Here is a 24595-nt window from a genome sequence, read left to right as displayed (position 1 = left end):
TTTTCGTTTTATGCTTTTCTTTTTCCCCATTTCCTGCCTTTCACACTCATTCATCTTTTCATTTATGTCTGACTTTGATTCAGTTGTGGCTCATCCTGAGCTATCTTACGACTGAAAGCTCTGACCATTACTGTAAGAACAGGCCATTAAGTGAGCACTCAGTTCTGATACATTTTTAAAGACACTTTCTGAAAGATCTGATCTGACCAACTGGAGGCACAATAGGTCATTGCAGTTTCACCCTTTTATACCTTTTGCTCTTTAAAGGGGCCATTTTCTGCATGTTGGCAGCTATTTCTAAAAGTGCACTTATATTGTTTACTTTTGTAATGTATTTCTCTTTGATCATTTTCACAGTCTTGAGAGGGTCTTGAGAGTCAACTTTGAAAGTGAAGATCAGATTTTAGTAATCGCACAGAATCGCATGAGTGTGTGTACTTTTTTGGATGATCTCTTGACAGAAATACTATATAATATAATTGACTATCTCTATAGAGGTGTATAAAGACCTTACACAATGTAGCGTTATGTTTTTGTTTTAAGACTAAATATACCTTAACAGACAAACTGCTCTACTGAGCGCGTTTCATACATAATGTATGTTATCTCCTTAGCCATAAAAGCGAAAAAGAGACAAAATTTTATTCCTCTGGGAGCCACTGTATTGATTGAAAAGAAGGGGAGAGTGGTGGAGTGAGCCATTGCTTGCAATTCGCAACCTCACCACTAGATGCCGCCATATTTTAGACACTGGACCTTTAATGTGAGGGATGCACAGAATGTTCGACAACTGGAATTATTCAGCCGATAATACCAAATAAGCATTTAGATCATTTCACTTCTTCGACAGAAATGTGTTTTTGCTATTTTTGGCCGAATAAATAAAAAAAACTAGTGGTGGGCATAGATTATTATTTTTTTAATCTAGATTAAAATGGCTCATTTGAATTCTGCCGAAGGCATTCAGAATATGTGTGCTACCCAAATAATGACTAAAAGTTAGTCTTTGAGAATGGGTGTCATGCGCATTAGACCAGGGGCTCATCTACTGTTTCCAAAATGCATCACAAACTGCTTGAGAAAGCTGTTCTACTATGATAATTGCTGATGAAAATAAATTATGTTCAAAAGATGTACTTGTGTTTCCATCCGCATTAGCTAAGGGATGCTTTGCGTTTAGGTGGTACTTGAGACTGGACAGTACATTTACATTTAGTCATTTAGCAGACGCTTTTATCCAAAGCAACTTACAAAGAGTTAGGGAGCAACAAGCGATATGTCATACAGGAGCCATAATACATTAGATCTCAATACAAATTTACTGGTTTCAACTAAAGCTAGACCACTACCTGTTGAGAGAAAGTTTTTTTTTAAACCAATTTCGTATTGCACAAGGTGCAAACAACCTTAGTCTTGTCAATGTTTCCATTGGGAAGCTTCTTAAAAATAAATTTTCCCTGAAGCAACCCTGCGGCTTCAAAGCTGCATCCATGTTACACGTCACGTTTGATGTGGTAATTTCACAGTAACGTTATGTTGTGTTCAGACCAAACGCGAATGGCGCGTCAAGCGCGAGTGATTTACACGTTAAGTCAATGCAAAGACGCGATAGACCTACTTGCGGCGCGAATCGCGCGAATGAAGCCCTGGTCATGAGATGATGAGGCGGTGCGAATGACGCGAATTACGCGAATTCAGCTAGGTATACATCCGCGCTAAAATATCAAGGTGAAAGTCATCATAGCTTGCGTAGTATAGACCCAGCTCCCAACCCAACTTTGAGAATAGATTAACGGCGACATTTTTTTTATCGTGCGATAAGAGTCTCACGTTAACGCAGCACGTTAATGCCGTTAATGGCCCACCACTAAAAAAAATTGAAAACTGTTCTACCGAACAATGATGTTTTTGATGATGCAATCAAGAAGCCACCTGTGTAGTGTTAGAGGCATCCACACTTTATAAATTCAGCAAACATGTTGGCAGTGTTAGAGCATTTTAATATGTATAAGAACGATTGGGCGTAGGAGGACATTTTCAAACAATAGACTGTAGCAGCCGGTAACTCTGGTGTGCTTTAGACGGGAGCAGCTGGACTATTGCTAAACATCCTTTGACATTATTTTTATGTTGCTAGTTTACCTATTTCACGTTATACTGTGCTTTGTCGGTGTAATGTCTGCTGGTGTAAAATGTTCAGTTTTAAATCTTTCATGTTAATGTAACATTCTGATTCAAAATAATTGCGAAAGAAAGTCTTCGGTATTCTGTATTGGACCTTTGGCCAAGTGTTTAAATACATTTGGTTTTGGCCAAGAATTTTCATTTTGGTTCATCCCGAGTTAATGTATGACTGTTTTTCATCCTAGAATCCTTTACTGCAGACCATAAGCCCCTGATGGGTGAGGCCCCAGAAGTGAGAGGATTTTTCCTAGGTTGTGGTTTCAACAGTGCTGGTAAGTCTTGAAGCTTACACACACACACACATTTTGGTTTTCCATGTTTTATGGTGACTTTTCATAGACATAGTATAATGTATGCCCTATTCATCACCTTACCCCTAAACCTGACCCTCATACAAATCTTACTGCATTTTTACATTTTCAAATCAACATTATTTATGAGATTTTATAATGTCCCCACATGGTCAAAAATCACACAAATATCTTCCAACACTAAAGGGTTTAACAGGAAAACACACACAGCGTTTACATCTAAAGGTTCACCCCCACCCGCTCTTAATATTGAAGGCACCTATTCCTGAACCAACTTGAACTCTGACCTCTGCATGTCTAGTACTAAAGAGATGCAGTGTAGACACATTCCTTCCGCAAGATAAACTCAGATTGTACAAAGATTTCCAAAAAAACATGTTTTAGGTTTTGGATTCTATTTAAACATGAGAGAAAGATGAGAGGTCATATTTTTGGACATAGCCATGATGTGATTTTGAAGGTCGGATGAAACACAGTCCCGCTCTAAAGTTACGCTGACTACACTCAGTTTGGGGCGGGTCACCTTGCAGGCTTCAGACATGCTGACGGATCACAGGTCGCGATCACGCATACGGATCAGAAAACAAAGCTGTAGGAATCAAATATTATATGCACGCATGCGCTTTTTGACGACAACGATATTTGACCTCAGCATGCAAAACATATTTCCTGGAACTAAGAAGAGTTCGAGAGGACGTGATGCATAGTGTTGTAGTCGAGACCATCGAGAGCAATACAAGACAGAGACCGGCGGGTGTCTGGACAAAGACAAGACCAACAGTTTGAGGGGCCGAGACCAAGGCAGGCCAAGACCGAGTCGGGACCAAGACCAGCACTCCCAAAATTCAAAGATCCACAAAACACTTAAAAGTAATAGAAGTAACTAGGATGATTTATTTTGCTAAATACCTGTACCTTTTAGCTATCACATCTCCGAAATTGTGGGCCTTCGTGCGTATTCATTTTGTTGAGAGATTTCTTTAAGACAATCCCCCATTCTCCTCTTACCAGCATTGAGAGTAACAAAAGTAACAGAAGAATCAAATAAGGAACAAGTGGCGAATGCTTTTAAAGCCAGAAGTTTTACATCCAATCACATGAATGATGTTAACACATAAATCAATTTAGTGTAATTCCCACAGTTGTCTTGAGACCGTTCTCGAGTACCACAACACAAGTGATGCAGTTATGTCATTTGATATACATTGCAAGTAAGAAAAAGTTGATAGTGAAGTAAATGTTGGCAATGAGATTTGAATTTCGAAATGTGTCTTTGTTAATGTATTGTTGGGATTTTTTGTTTTTTTGATCGGTCAAAGTCCGATCCCAAGTGGTCACAGAATGTCAATGTGAATGTCAGATCCTCAATGAGAAGTGCTTGGAGTGGCTCTTATGTCATACATGCGAGACCAGATGTTAATCAGGGATTCTCCTTGTGTCTGACTGCGTCAGAACTGTGGGATGTTTTCGTGTGTGTCCAACCAAAGGATTCCATTCGTATGCATGACCACGAAGAGAACGTCTTTCCCGCCATCCCCCCACTTGTCATCTGTTATTTTTTTCTCTCTCCTTGTCATGGTCTTCATTACTATAACAATCACGCTGTAAGACAAGGCCAGGAGAATGGTGATGTCGACGTTGTCTGGAAAGAGTTTGAGGAAAACTGATTAAATGGGTCGAGTCTTGGTTGTGTGTGTGTGTGCTTTGGGGAACATTGCATGTTTACCTAAAGGCGCAATTCAACCAAAAATAAAAATTGTCATCATTTTCTCAGCCTAGAGTTGTTCCAAATCTGTGGACATTGTTTTGTTGTGAACGCAGAGGGAGGTGTTTTGAAGAATGCTTGTAACCAAACAGTTCTTGGCCATTATTGACCACCATAGTAGGAAAATTGACAATGGTAGTCAAAAGTATTCTTCCAAATATCTTCTTTTGTGTTCATCAGAACAAAGAAATGTATACAGGTTTGTAACAACTCCAAAGATTATTTTGGGTTGAACTGTTCCTTTAATGAAAAATCCAATATGCAATATTAGCGTCCACAACAACTGAAAGGAATTTTGGCCAGACCTGAGGTTTGTGTTAGGATGTTTCCTGAACGGTACCACTCGAAAGTTTCTTTTCCAGTCTTATTTTTCTTATTTTTATAATTCTGTATTTCCTCCAGTTTTCTTTCTCATCGCCCCTGACATTTACACAAATACATCCGCTGCCTTTCTGTAGGAACAGAATTGTGAGGAAAAGATTGAAGGGGAAGTCTGTCCGCATGAAAGTATTCAGTCATGCAGCGTTGAACTCTCATTCAGGCCAGAGCTCAACAGTTCACAGCAGCCGTAGCACAACACAGACCAAAGGCTGAAATGAATGAAAGCAGGTTCGTGTAGCACAGCTGGTAGACGTTACACTGACAAATATGAGGTCAGGGGTTCAATTTCCAGCGAACAGACAGTGATGCATTCACTGTACCTTGCATTGAATAAATTCTTATGCCCATAAATAAATGTATAAACTACTACAGTCTGCACCAATAACAGACTAAGAAGGGATTCTTGTAGATTCACCAGAAGGTCAGACAAAGGTCACCTTGTATTTGGTCTAAAGAAACTGGTGACTGATATCAATAGGTTAGAGTATATCAACCCTACACCTGCACATTGGGAAAAAATACAGTAAAATAACAAAAGGTACAGTAAGATCTGACAAAGGACTAGGATATCGTCACATTATCGCTTCTTTGCCGAAGGAGATAATGTATTTACGAAACGGGTCACTCAGTTGAGCAGTTTGTCAGCTTAGGGCTACTGTAAAAACAATATGGTAGATTTAAATCTTTAAATAGGTTAGGACACCAAATATTTTTGTACTTTGATCCAGAAAAACGCAGCTCACAGTTCACTTTAAGGAATAGTTCACCCAAAAATGGTCCCCACTGCCTTGACCATGCTGTTAAAGCATAAACAATACCTCCAAAAGGATAAAGCTCAAAGTTCAGTGCCAAGCGAGATATTGTCTTTAACAGAATTCAACTTTCAAGGACTGCAGAGAACGGCTGGATCGGACTACAGCCCTCTACTTCCCAGGTACATGATGTCACTATTTAATAGTAATAATTTTTAATAACCTCCGCTCAGAGGAATACGCCAAAAAAGGGGCGAGGAAGAGCAGCTGGAGTAGTGTTTGGTTATCAGAGATTAAACATTTGACTGAGCTACGCACTAAACTACATTCACTTTCATCACAGTCCTACAGCTGGTAAAAACAATTCAGCTACACACATTCTAAGATAAGCAATGGTCCAATAGCAGCTTCATGAATTCAACATCGGCTGTGAAAGCTGTTCTGTTCTGATATTGTGTGTGTGTGCGCGCATAACCTACCTCTAAAACACTTCTTTGAAACGTCCTTTGAAGTCCTGCTTGCAAATGTCTCCTAGTCAATCTGCTTGTTTTATTATCCAACCCAGGTCCAATATAAAAAGGCAAAACTTGATTGTAGAAAAATGACAATGGTAGTCAAAAGTGCCCCAGAACTGTTTGATATCCTATATTCTTCAAAATATCTTCTTTGGTGTTCAACATAACAATACAAATTATAAAGTAAGTAATTTTTTCTACATTGTCATTTTTGACCACTATGGTAGTCAATGGGGTCGAAAAACTGTTTGGTTGAAAAGATTTCTTCCAACTATCTTTCTCTGTGTTCATCAGATCAAACAAATTTGGAACAACTCGAAGTTGATCACAGTTGGGTGAACAGACCCTTTAAGGAAGATCTTTTGGTTGGATCTTTTCATTGTTCACAGTACAATGATGTGATGGGTATGCTCTGTGGTTTGATTGGCAGGTATGATGCTGGGGGGAGGATGTGGCAGGGAGCTGGCTCATTGGATCATCCACGGACGTCCTGAAAAAGACATGTATGGATACGATATCAGGTACATTTATGTGTGCACTACATTTAACCCTTCATGGATCTATATAGCAAATAACTACTGCGATTGATTTGATCCGTCTTCACAATCTGTATGATTGTTCCCAATAAATCAATAAGGGAAATGCAAAGGTTACTGACCTTTCTTATAAATGCTTCTAATGCAAATGTCTAATCATGTTTTTTTAATCTTGGAGGAACTGCAAGTATCAGTTTTCACAGAGAATCGTAAAGATTTTGTGATGGTTTCTTTAAAAAGGGTCATTGTTACATATTATTTTTACGTTGGAGCTCCAGCACTGCTTTCTTCCGACTGAATTTTTATCCACAATAACAATATCTTAAAAAAACTTAACTCTCATGTGTTTTTTAAATAAAAGAAGGCGTTCTTGATTCCTAATCCTACCAACATCTAATCCCGTAGGGCAGTGGTTCTCAAACCGTGGTACGCGTACCACTAGCGGTACTTGAAGAGACCCCGGTGGTACGTGACACGACAGAAAAGTCTAGATATTAGTTTGCATTTCGTGTTCTAAATACAGTTTAAAATGTTGAATACATGATTGATAAATACAGACTACATTTCAGCCTATGTGCAAATTTAAAATAGTTGTATGAATTTTTATTTATTTATTATTGGTGGATATAACTCGGGCGCGTGACGGCAGCTCAAACACAGGCGCATGAGAGTCTCTCTCTCTCTCTCTTCCGATGAGCTGCGTGTAAATAAAGTTTCTTTTGTATTTACGCACTTGAACTGCTGTTTATTAGCTGTTATTGCTGTAAAGTGCTTATTCAACAGGCGTCTGCATCTACTCGAGTCTAAATCAATAAAGCACGCGCTGCAATGTATTTTTGACGCGTTGCTTTGACAAGAGCGGCTGCAGTTAAGTGTAAGTCTCTGTTTGTACAGCTGTTCTCTTGACGTTTAATGTATATGTATATTTAGTTTTCTGATTTGTTAAATATTCTTTCCACATTGTTTGTCTTTAATATACGTTTTCACCTACTGTGGCACTTGTGTGTATGATTAAGTGACAATAAAGGGATTTGATTTTTGATATAAGTTTGTAGTCTTTCTGCAAGTCCCCACAAAGTTAATAAATCCCCCATAAAAGTCATTTACAGGGAACTACAGAAAAGTGTTTTGTGTCTAATATTACTGCTGACTAACTTAAAAAACATGGAAAAAACATGTTCTTTAGTTTGAAAACGGCTTGTTGATAAAAAAGTTTGTGTTTTTATAATAATTTTACATTAGAATCAGAGGAAGAGGTGTAAAGATAAAGATTTACAGCACTACTTTTAATTTGAGTGTTTATTCATGTGATTTTCAATGGCGGTCATCAGGTGGTACTTGGAACAACTAATATTATTAAAGGTGATGCTTGATCTGAAAAGTTTGAGAACCACTGCCTTAGGCATCAGTTTTCATTTTTTATCCCGGTAATGATTTTACCCAAAGCACACGTTTGTCAATGAACAAAGAAAGTGATCAGTGGAACTGTCAAGGTCAGCCGCATTCATAAAGCACAGAACACTCTGAACCCTCTGTCACACTTAACCCTCAGCTTTCCATTAGTGCTGCTTGTGTGCTTATCATCTTCCTTTTTCTCCATCTCAGGAGGTTCCACCATTCCCTGACTGCCAATAACCGCTGGATCAGAGAGAGAAGTCATGAGTCATACGCCAAAAACTATTCGGTCGTCTTCCCTTACGATGAACCTCTGGCCAGCCGCAACATGAGGAAAGACCCACTTCATCAGGTTTTTATCTTCGCTTTCTCTTCTTCCTGTTGCAATGCAAACTTTAAAATATTTAATAATAATTTAACTGAAAATTGCACTTTTAAAAACAAAGATGCTTAAAAGGATCTTCACAAAAATGCCATTGAATAACCATTTCCGGTTCCACATAGGACCATTCAGTCAAAGAACCATCTCTTTCTCATCTAATCTGAAGAACCTTTTTTCACCACAGAATGGTTCTTCTTATGTTAAGGTTCTCTATGGAACCATTTAAAGGGCCGTAATCCCAGAAAACGCACTTTTAAATGTTTATCCACCAGAAATTGAGTCCCCAGCGTGTGTGCAGAAACACCCTGTAATTATACAAATCCATCTATTGTATTTTTTGTAATCTCCATTAAACCAAAACAGTGACACAAAACAGGCTGTTGGCGATCCCCTAACAATCTGATGTCACATTGATTTACACCTGCCCATGACCGCTCACAGAATCTGCCTTATGAGCGCCTAGTTCCACCATCCGCCAGAGACACGCTGTCAGCCCTTTTCAGGCAACAGCAGATGTAGCCACTAACCAGCGACAAAAATGTCTAAGAGAGAACAAATGGGTGCTGTTGTTGGAGGTAAAATGGAACATAAAAGGAGGCCAGGAGGAGACCTTTCCGATGTGCACAGGTTTGTATTGTCGCGATCTTGGCGGCCGGAGTTATAAACTATCGAATGTCCCAGGTGGGACGCCGAGAGCTCTGCTTCCGAGGAAGAGGCCCTATAATCAGATCGACAAACCAACATTCACCGGTCCGTATCTCCAATCGGCAAAGACTATTTGAGCTGAAACTTGAAAGACACATTCTGGGGATACCTCTGACTATTTTTACATTGCAGAAAACACCTGGGATTGCGGCCCTTTAAATAAAAATGGTTTCTTCTATGGCATCGTGAAGCACTTTTATTTTTAAAAGTGTATTTGTAGGGGTCATATGACACAGCAATATAATACATTTTTTTAGATGTAATGCAATGTGGATACACGATTTAAGGTTCACTAACAATGTATTTTCCACGTCCTTGCATGTTTGTTTCTCCTCTTTGCTCCGCCTCTCTGAAATGCACAGATTTTATTGAAAGAGAGGTGTGCTATGATTGGCCAGTTAACAAGTGTGAGTGATTGGTCGAATACTGCAAGAGTGTGACGGAAATGTAACACCTCTCACCGTATTTTGAACACCAGGTTCCAAAGCAATTGTACTGACAGGTACGCCCACCTTTCTTGTGGGGGTGTGGTTACACGAGGCGTCTCAGGCAGGTCTAGGTGAGCTTTCGGTTTTAGATAGAATGCATCTTTTGTTCCAACACTTTATACATGCATGGCCAACTTATAACAAGCCAAAGATACAGAAAAACATGTGTTCGTGCCATATGACCCCTTCAACATATTTGTTTTATTGTTTGTATGTTTTAATTCATATAAATTGTTTTTTATATTGTAATACATCCATAAAAGGGAAGGAAGGAGGCAGGAACAGATTTATTTAATAACAGAAATAATAAAAGTCGGCGGCCCCTCACGGCCGACCGCCGGCGAACAAAACATAAATAAAAAAACACAAGAACATATATATAAACTTAACATAAGTTCGGCCCGGTCCTCTCTCTTCGACGGTCCAGTCGCTCATTCCTTTTATATGCTCCCTATCCCCTACGTGATTCGAGCCCGGTGTGTGCACAGCTGGCGCTAATTCACAATTACTCACCGAACTCGAACCACGGTCTCGCCTCGCCTACACCACTACATATATACACTCACCTAAAGGATTATTAGGAACACCTGTTCAATTTCTCATTAATGCAATTATGGTGGTGGTGTAATGGTGTGGAGGATGTTTTCTTGGCACACTTTAGGCCCCTTAGTGCCAATTGGGCATCGTTTAAATGCCACGCCCTACCTGAGCATTGTTTCTGACCATGTCCATCTCTTTATGACCACCATGTACCCATCCTCTGATGGCTACTTCCAGCAGGATAATGCACCATGTCACAAAGCTCGAATCGAATTGGTTTCTTGAACATGACAATGAGTTCACTGTACTAAAATGGCCCCCACAGTCACCAGATCTCAACCCAATAGAGCATCTTTGGGATGTGGTGGAACGGGAGCTTCGTGCATCCCACAAATCTCCATGAACTGCAAGATGCTATCCTATCAATATGGGCCAACATTTCTAAAGAATGCTTTCAGCACCTTGTTGAATCAATGCCACGTAGAATTAAGGCAGTTCTGAAGGCGAAAGGGGGTCAAACACAGTGTAAGTATGGTGTTCCTAATAATCATTTAGGTGAGTGTGTGTATATATATATATATATATATATATATATATATATTCTAATTTAGAGGAGGAGATGGTGGTCTAGTGGGTTAAACCACTGAACTGGTAAATCAAAGGTTGCTGGTTCGTTCCCAGCAGCCACCACCAGTGTGTCCTTGAGCAAGACACTTTACTCCATGTTGCTCCAGGGGGATTGTCCCTGTAATAAGTGCACTGTAAGTCGCTTTGGATAAAAGCGTCTGCCAAATGACTAAATGTTCTAATTTATATTTATTATATTTTTCATCTGTTAATGAGTTGTGAAATATATAGATTTTTACATTAATCAAAATGTTTTATTATGAATTTCACACTTTCCACATCATCAGATTATGCTTTTTAAATGTTTACATTTTTGTTGACTTTTGTTGATCGGCACAAGATCGCTTTATAAAGTAAAAATGCAGCTTAACTTAAAGTGTTTTTTACTCTCCTCTCTCCTCTTACTATCTTATATCCCACTTCACACCTTTCTTCCTGTGTGTTAAAAATGCCTTGTATAGAGGCCGAAAGTGTTGCATAGGCCTGTTGTGAGAACAAATTGTCTTAATTACATCAAAAAAGCTTTTGGTTTAAGTGCAAATCATTATGTTAGTCGGCAAACTTTGCAACTTGCCAATTTAGCTTGCACCAGCTAGCCAAAAGCGTTACGTGTGAATCCATTATGCAGCATCTGGCTGCCAGCCTCTCAACGAGCACGTGGCTGCTTAAAAAGACTTGTTGCTAAGCTACTGCTAAAAAAGATGATGTTTAAGTGTTTCCAAAAATACCACTTTGTTCTGGCTGGCCTCCAGGCGTGAAGCCACACAAGAAGGCTTCATCTTAGTGAATAATAGCCTGCTGAAATATGGATAGCTAGCAATAATAACACTCTGCGTTCATTTAGACCGCTGAACCTCACTAAGAAGACTATAAATTAGACATTCTGCTTGAATATTTAATTCATTTCCAACTTGGAAATCTTCCTGAGTTAATCCTGCTAAGAGCTAGCAAGGGATGCATTACTGATATAACTGGGGAATAAAAACATTTACGTACAAAGTTATCTTAAAAGTTAACCTTGGTGGGTCAAACAAAGAAACAAAGACGACAGTTTGTCAAGAAACAGAATACATGTGATTCTCTTGATGATGTCTTTGTTTTCATACATTTTCATTTTTGTAGTTCCAAAACGTTGAAGTTTGGTTCACTAAAATTAAAACTTTGAACATTTTTCTGTTTTTTTAAATCAATTGAATTATTTGCCTAAAAATATTAGAAAAACTTAAACTAAACGTAAAATGTATATGTTCCCTCAAAAATCAACTGAAATAAGTTTGAGGTCCTAAAATTATAATAATAAACAAAAGCAGACTAGAATAAAATACAAATAAATTGATCTTAGATACTGTAGGAACATAAAACAAACAAATAAATCAAATGTCAAGGGCTTATAACAAAATTACTTGACATTTAACCAAAATTAATATAAAAACAAAAAAGCTAATTTGAAATATGAATAAAACTAAAAAAAACTATTAAAACTCTGGAAAGAACTGCTAAGACTTGTAATAAGATTGACATTATTAGTTGAAACCAGTTAAAATGACCCCTAAGACCGATTTTGAGAATCCTAAAAGATGTTTATGATCAAAATCAGAAGCTTTGAAGTTCAGTCCTGCTTTTTTTTTGACATGTGTAAGTTTAAAGCAAAATTCTGCAGTGTCACATGGCTGGGTTCATGTTTGTACAGCCTGAGAAGCACCTATCTTAACAACTATTCCAAATTGTACAATGTGCAACCAGCTTATAAGGAATTGTTCTGCGGTAGCCAACCAATCACATCTCTTATTCATACTTTGGCAAAGCAAAGATGCAACTAAAGTGATCGTTCGCCCAAAAATATACATTCTGTCATCATTTACTCACCCTCTTGTAATTTTAAACATGTATGATTTCCTTCTTTTGCAATACAAAAAAAGATATTTCGAAGAATGTTGTTAACTGGCCCCTATTCACTTGCATTGGCTGTGTCCATACAATAGAAGTGATGGCTGCCAGCGCTGTTCGTTGACCAACTGTCTTCAAAATATCTTCTTTTGTTTTTTGCGGAAGACAGAAAGTCATACAGCTTTGAAATGTCAAGAGGGTGAGTAAATGATGACAGAATTTTCATTTTCAGGTGAACTATCACAAAAAAAGATATTTATTTGAGGTATGGAAAAGGAGTCTGGTAAATGCACTGCACGCCATTGCTATACACGCATTTATGTTTCACATATAAAAGAAAGCAGTACAGGTTTGTAACAATATAAGGGTGAATAAATAATGAAATTTTAATTTAAAATTAGGTCATAAACTTTCTCATAAACCGAGAGAACCTTGACTGAATCTTAATTGTTGTCGGATTCGTTTTTTGCTTCTACAGTAGAAACTTTTCCTGTCCTTTTCTTTTCAGTGCCTATCACCGCCCAAGTGTATATTTTGTCTTTAAATTTCTCTGTTAAGCTACAGGATGGACCAAAAGTACCATGGTGGCTTATTGGCATGGCAACAGCGGCCAAATTAATCCTACCAAATATTTTTAGCCCAGGAAAATTACAGAACGCTTCCATTATCATTATGCCAAACAATAAATAATAGCATTTCATGCTGGATAAGACCAGCTGCTGTGTGTGACTCATGTTTCATACTTCAATCCTGGACACAAACGTATGGACTTCTGAAACCCAGAAGGCAAATTGCCTAGCAACCGGCCAGTTCTCAGGCCCGAGGAAAAGCACAAAAATCTGATGGTGTGCGGGGGATCGAGAAAGATTGTGGACCCATTCCTCCTTTTTGTTTGGAACTCGGAAATAGTCAGAGAAATCGTGACGGGCTATTTTTAGAAGCGTGAGAAAACAATGCCTTTCAAATACAAAGTCCCTACTGTGAGAAATGCACACATAACTCGTTGCATCTTTTAGCTATGGACATTGATAATAGCTTTTTCCAGTTCTTGAATAAAGATGTGCTGTATTTTTTATGTTATTTTATGAAGAAAAGAAATTAGGAAATGTATAAAATATAACATTTCTTAAATGGGAAGTAGAGGAGATTTTCACCCGGCTGACAATAATACGTGTAAAAATGTAATTTGTCAAATATACATTTTTCATTTAAACTATCGTGGTTGTCAGTGACCGAGTTTGGCATTAACTGTATAATTTTGGTTGTGATACAGTGTTAACTTGAAGGTTTTGTTGTGTAACAGGTACTGCAGGATCAGAGGTGTGTGTTTCAGGAGAGGCACGGCTGGGAGAGACCAGGCTGGTTTAATCCAGACGGTTCTGCACCTGTAAGAAACACAACAACGCAAGCGCACATACAAAAAGACACGCCGTTACATAAGCGGGACAGAAATAACGTAGCATTTATTGTAGCAGAAATAACCACTGAGGTCTGTGTTCATTTCTTCTTTTATTTGAGGTTTTGGATTATGATTACTACGGTGCCTACGATGTGCCCAAAAACACTGCTTACAAATACAACGAGCTGCTCGGCAATGAGTACACCTTTGACTTTCCTCCACATCATGACGTGGTGAGCGAATAATTGTGCGTATTTGTGTAACTAGCTGAAGTTCTCATGCTGTATGACTGAAGAGAGTGTTTGTGTTTCATTTCAGATTCGCGACGAGTGTGTCACCTGCAGGAATGCTGTGGCTGTTTTTGACATGTCTTATTTTGGGAAATTTTACCTGACTGGTCCGGATGCGAAGAAAGCAGCTGATTGGCTGTTTACAGCTGATGTCAACAAGGCACCAGGTGAGATTGGCCATCGATCGGCGCACCGATACGACATTTTGATTTAGCCAATTATTCGCAATGATGTCTGCCGATTCCTCGATTCTAAGACGTCGAGAATTCCACTTAAGGAATCGACTCCTCTTTAGAGCCTTCATAAGCGCATGCCCTGCCCCTTTGATGATGTCATTGGTCAACCAAATCACATTTGATTCTTGCCTAAAGCAGCGCAGACTTCATAAAAAACTGATGGATGAAGTCTAGAGCTGTGGAATGACATTTAATATTCTGCATCCATAAACGCAAGAGCTTTGTTTGCACACACAATGCAGATAGAATTACATGTATCCACACATTTAACAAATCCTATAAATACGTTTATCTTTTCACACGGACTGTAAACGGATCGTCTTCTCTTACTCTCGATGAGCTCAGTATGTGCGAGAAGAGAATTGCATGTATATAAAGAGTATTTTTTGTATTTAAAGCGGCTAAAGCTGGACAGAACATTTTCAACACATGTCTGCACTACTTGCATTTAACAGTAATATCACAGTATTTTTACATATTTTAATACAATTAACAGATTTTTTATCTGTCTATCTATATTCCTAAAGTATGACATTTGAAAAATAGTAATTTGAGATGTGCTTTATTTTTGAAAACGGCTAGTAAATAAGATTATCAATGATATTATTAATGATACATTGGAATGGAAAAAGGTATTGTTATAGAAACAATAGACATTTATTAAATGTAAAAAGTCATAGCTTAGAAAATTGTAATGCATTTGTTTATTTTTTTTAATAAATAAAAAAATCTGTAGTAATATCGGGAATTGAGCAGGAATCGAAAACCACAGCTGAATCTTTATTTTGTACTTTGACTGGATGTGTAATGCTTTAGTGGTTGTTGATGTATTATACATATTTTGAAATCTCTTTCTGACAGATAGTCTAAGTTTCTGAAGCTCATGTTTTGTCCATCAGGCTCTACAGTGTACACCTGCATGTTAAACAGCAAAGGCGGAGTCGAATCTGATCTTACCGTCAGTCGTTTGGAGCCCGGCGCTGCCCATCTTCCTCTGACACCCGAATCTACCGGTAAACAGAACGGATAGGCTTTTATTCAGGATTAAAGCGGAGGTAACACACGTTTCTGCCAATCTCATATTAATATTGAGTACCTATAGAGCAGTAGTGTATACTATATATTTGAAGAGTATTTAGCTTTATCACATTTGTAAAAACAGATACAGATACAAATACTGCTGTACGATTATTTCCGAAAACAGACCGGACGAGGTCCTGGAGGCGTGCAGTGGGCAGAACTAAAGCACGATCACACAATACCTCAGCGCATTAAACCTGCTTAACAGTGTTTATTCACTATAAGTCTGTGTGGTGTACCTTATGCACGTATGCACCGATTGCAACAAAACACAGACATATGATTCAATTTCACTTACTACTTCATACGTCCAACTCGTTTTTTAAAAACTTGACCATGTTAAGCATGAGAAGCCAGCACGTTTAACAGTGTAAAGAAGTCAGAATGCATGAAATAGCATGTTACCCTCGCTTTAAAGAAACAGGACAGTACAACATGTTATGAGGTTTTTGAGGTTTATATTCACTTCATTGTGTGTATTTGTCTTCAAGGTGATGCGTACTACCTGGCCATAGGAGGTGGTGTGGCCCAGCATAACTGGAATCACATTCAGACAGTGCTTCAGGACCAGGGCTTCCGCTGTACACTGATAGACCACACTGAAGACATGGGCATGATCAGCATACAGGGACCCAAGAGGTTGGAAAGACATTCAATTCAGATTTGTTTATAGACCGTTTTAACGGATGTGTGCGCGCTTGACCCCCATTTAACTTCCGATTTGTGTTTGGCTAGTGTCTAATAATATATCTATTTATATTTTATCTAATTTATGTTCATATTAATTTGTATTAATATTTTACTCTATAATAGTTTTGAAAAAAAACTATTTGTTGAATGGGTCCTATAGTTTGATTGCATTTAAACAAACCGAATTGTACATTGACATCTAGCTGTTGAGCTTGGTATCGGACACTAAATTCAAAATATTGGAGAGACAAGTTTAGCCAAGCAACAGTTCTTCTCGTTTTTTTTTTTGATTGTTATCAGAAATAATCTACAGGCATTTGGGAATGTGTACTGGAAGTTAAGTTGGGGTCACTAAAGTGCACATGCGCGGTAATGTTTGTTTATGTTGTTAAGATGAAACCGTCTATAAAATACTTTTTAAGTGCACATGGAAGCTACATTACAATTGTGTCTGTTAAGTGTCTGCAGAGTAAGCAAACTAAAGGACGCTGTGTCGAAGAATGAACAACTTTTATAAAAACTTTAGTTTAGTACAAACACTGCCATGATCAGATGTGACTAGTACTAGTTCTGTTGGAAACAAAACACACCAGTATTAGCTTTTATAAGATTTTATGTTTTATTAAGCAGTTTAGGCATTAAAGTAGGTAAACAATGAAGTCAAATCTTGATTCTAGACCTAAATAAGACAAAACATTTGTCTTTTTTGCCAACTTCTAGACATCCAAAAAGGTTGTAGAAAGTCAGATGTTTTCTTAAGGGGATGAATTCAAATGGACTTTCGTTGTTTTGAACATGTTACATTGCAATTACATGTGCATAAGCAGGTTGCATTTTATGCCTGTTGTGGATGATTAGACAAAACCATTTTTATAGCAATAATGACAGACCCCTGTCTCCAGCAGCGGGTCTGTCATCCCTAGGGTGTCTATGGTGGACAATCCTGCGATTGTTCTTTGATATTTAAAATTTTATTCTGAAAAATGTTTGGAAAAAATACAATAGCTAGATAACTAAAATAAAATAATATTTAATTGAAAATGTACTGTGATTTAAACATCTTAACAAGGGAATCCCTTCTGCATGTTCATCAGGGGGTCCTTCGAAAAGGTTAAAACCCTATGATCTATTCAATAAATACAGAGCACCTTTAGGGACATGATGGTGAAATAAATATGAGAGGGAAGAGAGAAATATTTCTTAAAGCTTTTGCCATTTCTTGCAAAACTTTTGCATTCCACCAAGAAATATTGCGTTCCCTCGCAAAACTTTCGGTTCTCTCGCAACACTGATGCGTTCTCTCGCAAATATATTCACATTATGTCGCAGAACTTTTGCGTTCTCTTGCAAACATATTTGCGTTATCTCGCAAAAGGTTCTAGGAGTTCAGACAAAGACTTTGTTAAAAGTTTGCAACTATCTCCATACTTATACATTTGGTCTATAGTCCCAGACCCCCGGACCATTGACTTGTGAGCTAAACGTTCTTATAACACAAATGACACCTCATTCTATGTAGCGTAAACCATGAGCTACAACTTAATTTTCCAACAAATCGAGCCTTGAATTGATCTCAGGCAGCAGTCAGCTGAGACAAAATTTGTCGGGATCATCTGCAAAGTGCAAAACCTGAAGATCATAAGGCTACGAAAAATAGTAATTAGCTTCATGCTGTAGTTTTAATGACTATTTTTGTAGTAACGCTTTTCGGGTTTACAATCACTTTGCAGATGTTCCCTTCAGACTCGTCCATGTCGCCTGCTCATATAGAGATCAATTTATAATATTAGAATCGTTTCTAGAGTTCTGTGTTATTTGTTTTATAACAACGTTTATTGTTATTGGTCCAGGAATCTACTATGAACCGCCCGATGTTAATGTACGTAGCGGGACAACAGGGCGTGTTTGTTTGAAATCACCATTTGTTTTGTGAGAGAACGCAAAAATGTTTTGAGAGAGAACACAAATATGTTTGCCAGATAATGCAAAGGTTTTGCTAAGAAACGCAAAATCTTGAAAAAATAGTTTTCTCTTATCCCTCATATTTTTTCTACCAACATGTCCCTAAAAAGGCGCCGTAAATAAGTGATCTTTTAGGAAAAAAAATATAATGCATTCTTAAGGTTATTTTTCTATATGTTTTTATAACACAAACTTTGATTTGATAAGACCTAGGACAATTACAATTTCCCATTGATTTCATAATATGAGCCTTTAAAGGTCTTCTGCCTAGCCGATGGACCCGGCTCATAAGAGAGAGTCCTTCAGCTGTGTCCTTCAGTCTTTTTCTCTAACCTCTTGATGAAAAGACAGATGAAAGAGCCACCAGGCTTATGAAATCCCTCTTTTTTTCTCTCTTCTGTATCATCGTGTCCTTCATGGCTCAGGAGAGGCCAGTGGCTCCCGTCAGCTCTGCTGATCAGATCCTGCTGATCACAACAGTAGAAAACAGCAGTGCTTCAAATGAGCAGTAGTTACTAACAGAGATCTGCATGTGTTGATCTAGCTCAGTGTGACATGCTTGGAAATGATTCACGATAATAAAGATGTAATGTCAGACTACTTTAAGTTTTATATCTGGCCTTTTCCACATGAGATTCTTTTGAAAGCAGTATATTATAGGATGTTTCTTTTGACTACATTTTGGCAAACTCTATCCTTTCTGAAACGTAATAAGCATATTTATTATTGTTTTGTGATGTATTTACCAGGTGTATATTGATTTTCTGTCAACCAAAAAAGCTACCTATAATGTTAATAAAAGGACAGTGATCGGCCGATAAGAACGTTTTTTCCAGACGCACGAAGGATGTTAATCCAGGAACACATTCTGCTCGCGTAAATCACATTCAGTATATTCTGCCGGGTCATGTTAGTTTGTTCATGTGGAAAAATGATTTAGGGTTTATGACCGTTCCTGGGTTTCATAACATGCTGTGTATTGGGCTACAATGTTATGAGCCGTAGGCTTGTGTGCATATTGAAATTTTCCCGATGTCATATGGGTCGGGACGGAAGTGAGATTTATGAGTTATGAGAGTAAGCTACAGCTTGCTCACGTCCAAAAATATTCCCACACAGCTGCACTTGTACAGTGAAAGCGCCGGACCGATTATTAAAGGGGTCATATGACACGGCTAAAACGAATATTATTGTTTGTTTTAGATGTAATGCAATGTGTATACACGATTTAAGGTTCAATATCGCTGTATTTTCCACATAACGTGCATGTTTGTAACTCCTCTTTGCCCCGCCTCTCTGAAACGTACAGATTTTTTTACAAAGCTTATCGCTCTGAAACACGAGGTGTGCTATGATTGATATATACAGCTCAAACTGAGTTACCAAACAACGGCGGTTGTCCCATTGACTTGAATTTGTTTTGTCTCCACACAATAGAAGTATTCGATCACCAACATTATTCAAAATATCTTCTTGTGTTCTGTGGGAGAAAGAAGGTCATAGAGGTTTGAAATGACAAGAGGGTGAAGAAATGATGACAGAATTTTAATTTTATGGTGAACTATAACTTTAAGTACATTTTCATGTGTATTCTCTAAGTGACAGTTCAAAGGTTAATCTGCATTTCTCAGGTTTTGACATTTTACTCTTATGCCTAAAATTACTGTTAGTGCTAGCTTCAGTAACTTGTGTAGATCAGATCAATCTTTTCCATTGTAAGGCCCCTTTGTGTGGGGGGCATCGTTTATCGGCCCCCAAATAAACGTATAATCTCTAAATAGACTTGAATACATGTATAATCTTAAACGTAGAATTTTAAATAAAACAATAACATATGCTGTTATACAGTGCTGCAAACTAATGGTCTAATTTTTCGAATGTTTGATTACATAAAAAGTATATTTAAATAAAATGCCACCAAATCTGTGGCCCCCCTGGATTCATTTTGGGGCCCCCCCAGGGGGCTACGGCCCCCAGTTTGAGAACCACTGATGTGGATGACACACTTCTAGAAATCTGGAGAAATACACCATGCAGTGGTGTTGGCAACCCTGTCTACTTGTCTAGTAATTATGTGTTTTCTATTTGATGGAGACAATGAAATAAGTGTGCAAAATGACTTTTTTTTAATCAAATATCGTTCAGTCGACCCTATGACTGCTCTGTCGAAAATACATTGATTTGCACGCCCTTAAAAAATCTGAGAAAGCGCACAGTGTGCAAAAGGACCTACGCTTGGGATTCACAGGATTTATAATGATTCTTGTTCAAAGTCCTCCTGTCACTATCAGACTCAGTCAGGCTGCTGAACTCTCTCGCTTGGTTAAATAAGACTAATGGTGTTTGTCTGGTCTTCATTACTGATGCAGTAGCTGGTCTGGCCATTTAATCCCTTCCCTACGTCTGGTAAAATATGAAAAAAGTGCTGACTGCATTTGCGGGATGGAAATACACTTTAAACTCAACAGTAAAAAGAGGAATGAGACTAAGGGTTAGATGGCGAGTCCTCTAAACGTAACACTACAGTCGTAAGTGGACAGAGTTTGTTCATGTGTGAGGGTTCCAGGTCATGTATGAGGGATTAAAAGGAACCTTTCTATGTAGCTCACAGGTCACAAAGCCTCTTAAGTGGATGTCTAATTTCTACGTATTTCTTTCAAAGAATATAAAGCAATTTTGAGGAAGCGTTATTTGTGTGTTGGTTGAGCGCTTCACTTGTGTTCAGATTGCTCGTGGTAAACGGTGATTTCATTAGGACTTTATCTGATCCTCGTTTAGACTGACACCTCTGAAGGAAACACAGAGCGGCTAATTAGATTCATGCACACACACACGCAGACACACACACACGCAGACACACACACCATGTATAATTACAATGGGTGTTTGTCTCTGTGTGAGGAATTCAGTGGGTGGAGAGCTGTAAACTTTTGTTTTTGTCAAGTCTGTCCACATACACACACACACAAACACAAATGATGCATGCTTTCAGAAACATGTCATTCCACCTTCATCATTTCCCTCCTCTTCCATTACATTTCTCTACTGTTACCTTTCCAATTTTTTTACCTGTCTTTCTCTCTTCATCTGCTCAACCCACACGACGTGTTTTTTCTGTGTGGCTGTTGCTGTAAGATAACTGTACACTGTGTTACTCATAGCATGAGGCAGAACACGTTTGTTCCTGAGCAAACATCGTCAGGCATACAGCTTCCTTTGGTCACATCTCACACACACACACGGTAATGCAAAACAGCGCAAGCTGTTCCTGTCATCCTAAATGATGCTGATAGTGCATGTCCATCACACACACCTAGGAAGACAGGCGGACAGGTGAGGGCTGCGGGTTTCCAAAAAAGATCTTGCATCAGAGTAAAAACATCACATTTACAATATAAAAATATGCTATTTTTACATTTACATTTAATGCTTTTTTATAGATATTGTGATTATAGTCAAACTGAAGAGTATGCAGTATTTAAGTATCTAGTATTTGTAAATAATAATGAGAGACGAGACCCAATGTTACACAGATAGAGAAGTCTAAATGTGCTTTGTGTGTTCACAGTCGAGAGCTGTTACAAGAAGTGTTGGACACAGACCTCAGCAATGATGCGTTTCCCTTCTCTACACACAAGATAGTGAATGCTGCTGGACACAAGGTAAGTTCTCTCTGCTTTTTCGCTCAGTGCCTAAAGGTTTTTCACCTGCGCTTATGTTTAATAATGCTGCATGGAGTGAACCGTCATGTTGACAACCCCTGACATTGGTTTCCACGCAGGTCAGATACGAAGTTTAACGGATTTCAACTTTGCTGTTGACTTTGAAAGCACACCCAATGAATACTGCGCAGAATTGCGCAGTATTGTGCATTAAGTGCTTTAATGCTTGGGTCGTCATAGGATATGGCACGCTTAGAAAACGTTGTTTGCGGTGTATTATATTGTGCTCACTGGAATACTTGATTCTGATTGGTCGATCCTCTTTTCCAGTCGCTCAGGCTCAAGTGACATCAGACTTCTCATCCAGAGTAATTTATCAGTTACACAAACATAAATCAACGAATTAAATATTGAATCGCCCATCAATATTTGGCTAATGACTTGGGTGGCAAGTAAATGTGTAATAAGAGGGATAATGTACAGTCAGCTGTGTGTTATCGACCAGCTAACTGTGCAATTAGTCCTGATGTAATGGTTTTTGTTTTTTGTTAAGTCAAACAGAGCAAACAATAGAGTGTTTTTCCATGTATTGATTTTTTTATCTCACAATCTGGCAAAAATGTATCGCACACTTATTTGGCCTTTGTACAGTGAAGGTACTGATACTGTAGATACGCTCTCTTCTCTCTCTCTTTCTCTCGCTCTCTCTCTCAACCACTCACTCCTTATAATTTATAGCTTTAGCAACTCCATATCAAATGGATATACAGGATAATGGTTTAAATAGTTAATCTCACACTATTATATCTTTATTATTTATGCACAATGTTTTAGGATACGTGAGGGATAATGTAAACCCCGTTGTTCATTATGACAAAATAAACCCTAAAGGATTAGAATTAGATCTCCAACACAAGTCAGCAAACTGACTTGAAAAAACGGCAGCAGTTTTTGCAAGTTATATTAAAGGGATAGTTCACCCATATTGAAAATTCGGTCATCATTAATCACCCTCAGGTTGTACCAAACCTGTATTCATTTCTTTGCTCTGCTGAACACAAAGGAAGAGATTTGGAAGAATGTCAGTAACCAAATGGATCTCATCCCCCATTTACTGCCATAGCAGGGAAATAAATACTATGGGAGTCAATGGGGTTGAAGATGTGTTTGATTACAAACATTCTTCCAAATATCTTCCTTTGTGTTCATCTGGAAAAAAGTATAGAGGTTTGTAACAATCTGAGGGTGAGTAAATGAAGACATAATTGTCATTTTTGGGTGAACTCAACTTTTAATGAATCTGTTTTTGTAGCAGAATCATATTTTCCATTTGTTGTCCAGTGGACTGAGTTTTGGCTGAGGAAAATTACATAAAGCCGGCCGATCGGGCTGATGTTGGTACAGTACGGGTCAAACGATACTTGTTTGGTAGACAATCTAAGGATAACAAAGTGCATTGAGGGTTGTATAGAGTCCAATGAACACTGTGAGTTACACATAGCATGCACTCACTGTATGTCCCTGCAGGTTACAGTTGAGGATTCAGTGTTTGTTTCTGGCTGATAATGATGTCCTTCACATGCTCTCAGCGCTGGCAGATTTATTTGGGTTCACGCCCTCAGGCCTGGCACGATGAAACGTTTCTGAGCTCCACACACTTGCGCTAACATACACACACTCGGATGCGTATGATATCGCTGCAGGTTCTGGACAGCAGCCAGGCTGTTATCTAAACGAACTGTTGTGTTGTTTAGCGCTGTTGATTCTTCTTGTTTGGCTTGGTGGCTGTTCTCGGGGTGTTTCGTGGAGAGCTTTTAAAGGCACAGTACAACCCAAAACGGAAAATTGTTTCATCATTTACTCTCCCTCATTCATTTCATACCTGTATGACTTTTTCTTTTGCAGAACACAACAGAAGATATTGTTAAGAATGTTGTTAGCTTTCAAAGGGGTAGTTCGCCCCCCAAAATAATATTCTGTTATCGTTCAATCTTCCTCATGATTCTCAAAGCCTGTGTGACTTTCTTTTACGGAACAAAAGTATTAAAGTTACCAATGTTCTTTCAAAATATGATAATATATACACCGCCAGTCAAAAGTTTTAGGACACTCGAGAAAAATATATTATTTTTCAAATCGTCACCTCGGAATTATACGTTCTATCTGATCATTATTAAAGTTTTGAGCTTCTTAAGTTTTTGCACCTATTTTAACCTTTTTGTTTTAAAAAAATAAAAAAAGTTCACAAAAAAATAACAAAATTATATATTGTAAAATGTCTTAAAGTTCTAAGTTAGATACATAGACAAAAACATAATTTGCAATTATAAAAGTTTTTTCATTACAAACTAAAATTTAAAATGTTTTTGAAAAAGATGTCTTTAACTGAATAAAAAAGGAAAAATAAGCAGCTAATAAAAGAACAGAATTACAGAATATCCTTAAATATAAAAAAAATAACACTTAATTATTTTAAATAAAAAAAATTATTAGAAAACATCTCAGTGTCAGACCACAAGAAGCTGCTTGATAAGATGGCAAAAGTAAATTTCTGTAAATTTCAGGAAAAGGTGACACTGAACATGCTAAAATATAACTAGTTTAGATTTTTTTTAGTCGCTGCGTAATTCTCATAGTCGCCTTTGTGTTATAATTTGAGCTGACAATTTTTTCTAAAAAGTGGAAAAAAATGAATGTGTTCATAAAAAATATTTTGTTAACAAAATTTAAGAATTCAGTTGACCTATTTGTCCAAGTTTTACCTCTAATGTGCAACGTCTGAAACAGTCATACAGATTTGGAGACTTT

General features: G+C 37.9%; 1 protein-coding gene across 3 annotated transcripts in view; it reads left to right on the top strand.

Moving 5' to 3' along the window:
• sardh (sarcosine dehydrogenase) overlaps positions 1-24595 on the top strand; it is a 45711-nt gene that overhangs the window by 14110 nt on the left and 7006 nt on the right. For all 3 annotated transcript variants that reach the window (XM_056736311.1, XM_056736312.1, XM_056736313.1), the window contains 9 exons: positions 2370-2456; positions 6339-6429; positions 8050-8191; positions 13772-13855; positions 13987-14100; positions 14186-14324; positions 15293-15406; positions 15965-16112; positions 21694-21787. In XM_056736311.1, the coding sequence (XP_056592289.1) occupies positions 2370-2456; positions 6339-6429; positions 8050-8191; positions 13772-13855; positions 13987-14100; positions 14186-14324; positions 15293-15406; positions 15965-16112; positions 21694-21787 (1013 nt within the window). The remainder of the gene's footprint in view (positions 1-2369; positions 2457-6338; positions 6430-8049; positions 8192-13771; positions 13856-13986; positions 14101-14185; positions 14325-15292; positions 15407-15964; positions 16113-21693; positions 21788-24595) is intronic.

This window comes from Triplophysa dalaica, chromosome 22 (genome assembly GCF_015846415.1).
Source record: "Triplophysa dalaica isolate WHDGS20190420 chromosome 22, ASM1584641v1, whole genome shotgun sequence".
Lineage (NCBI taxonomy): Eukaryota > Metazoa > Chordata > Actinopteri > Cypriniformes > Nemacheilidae > Triplophysa > Triplophysa dalaica.
Note: the sequence above shows the minus strand (reverse complement) of the source record. Positions and strands in the feature narration are given on the sequence as shown.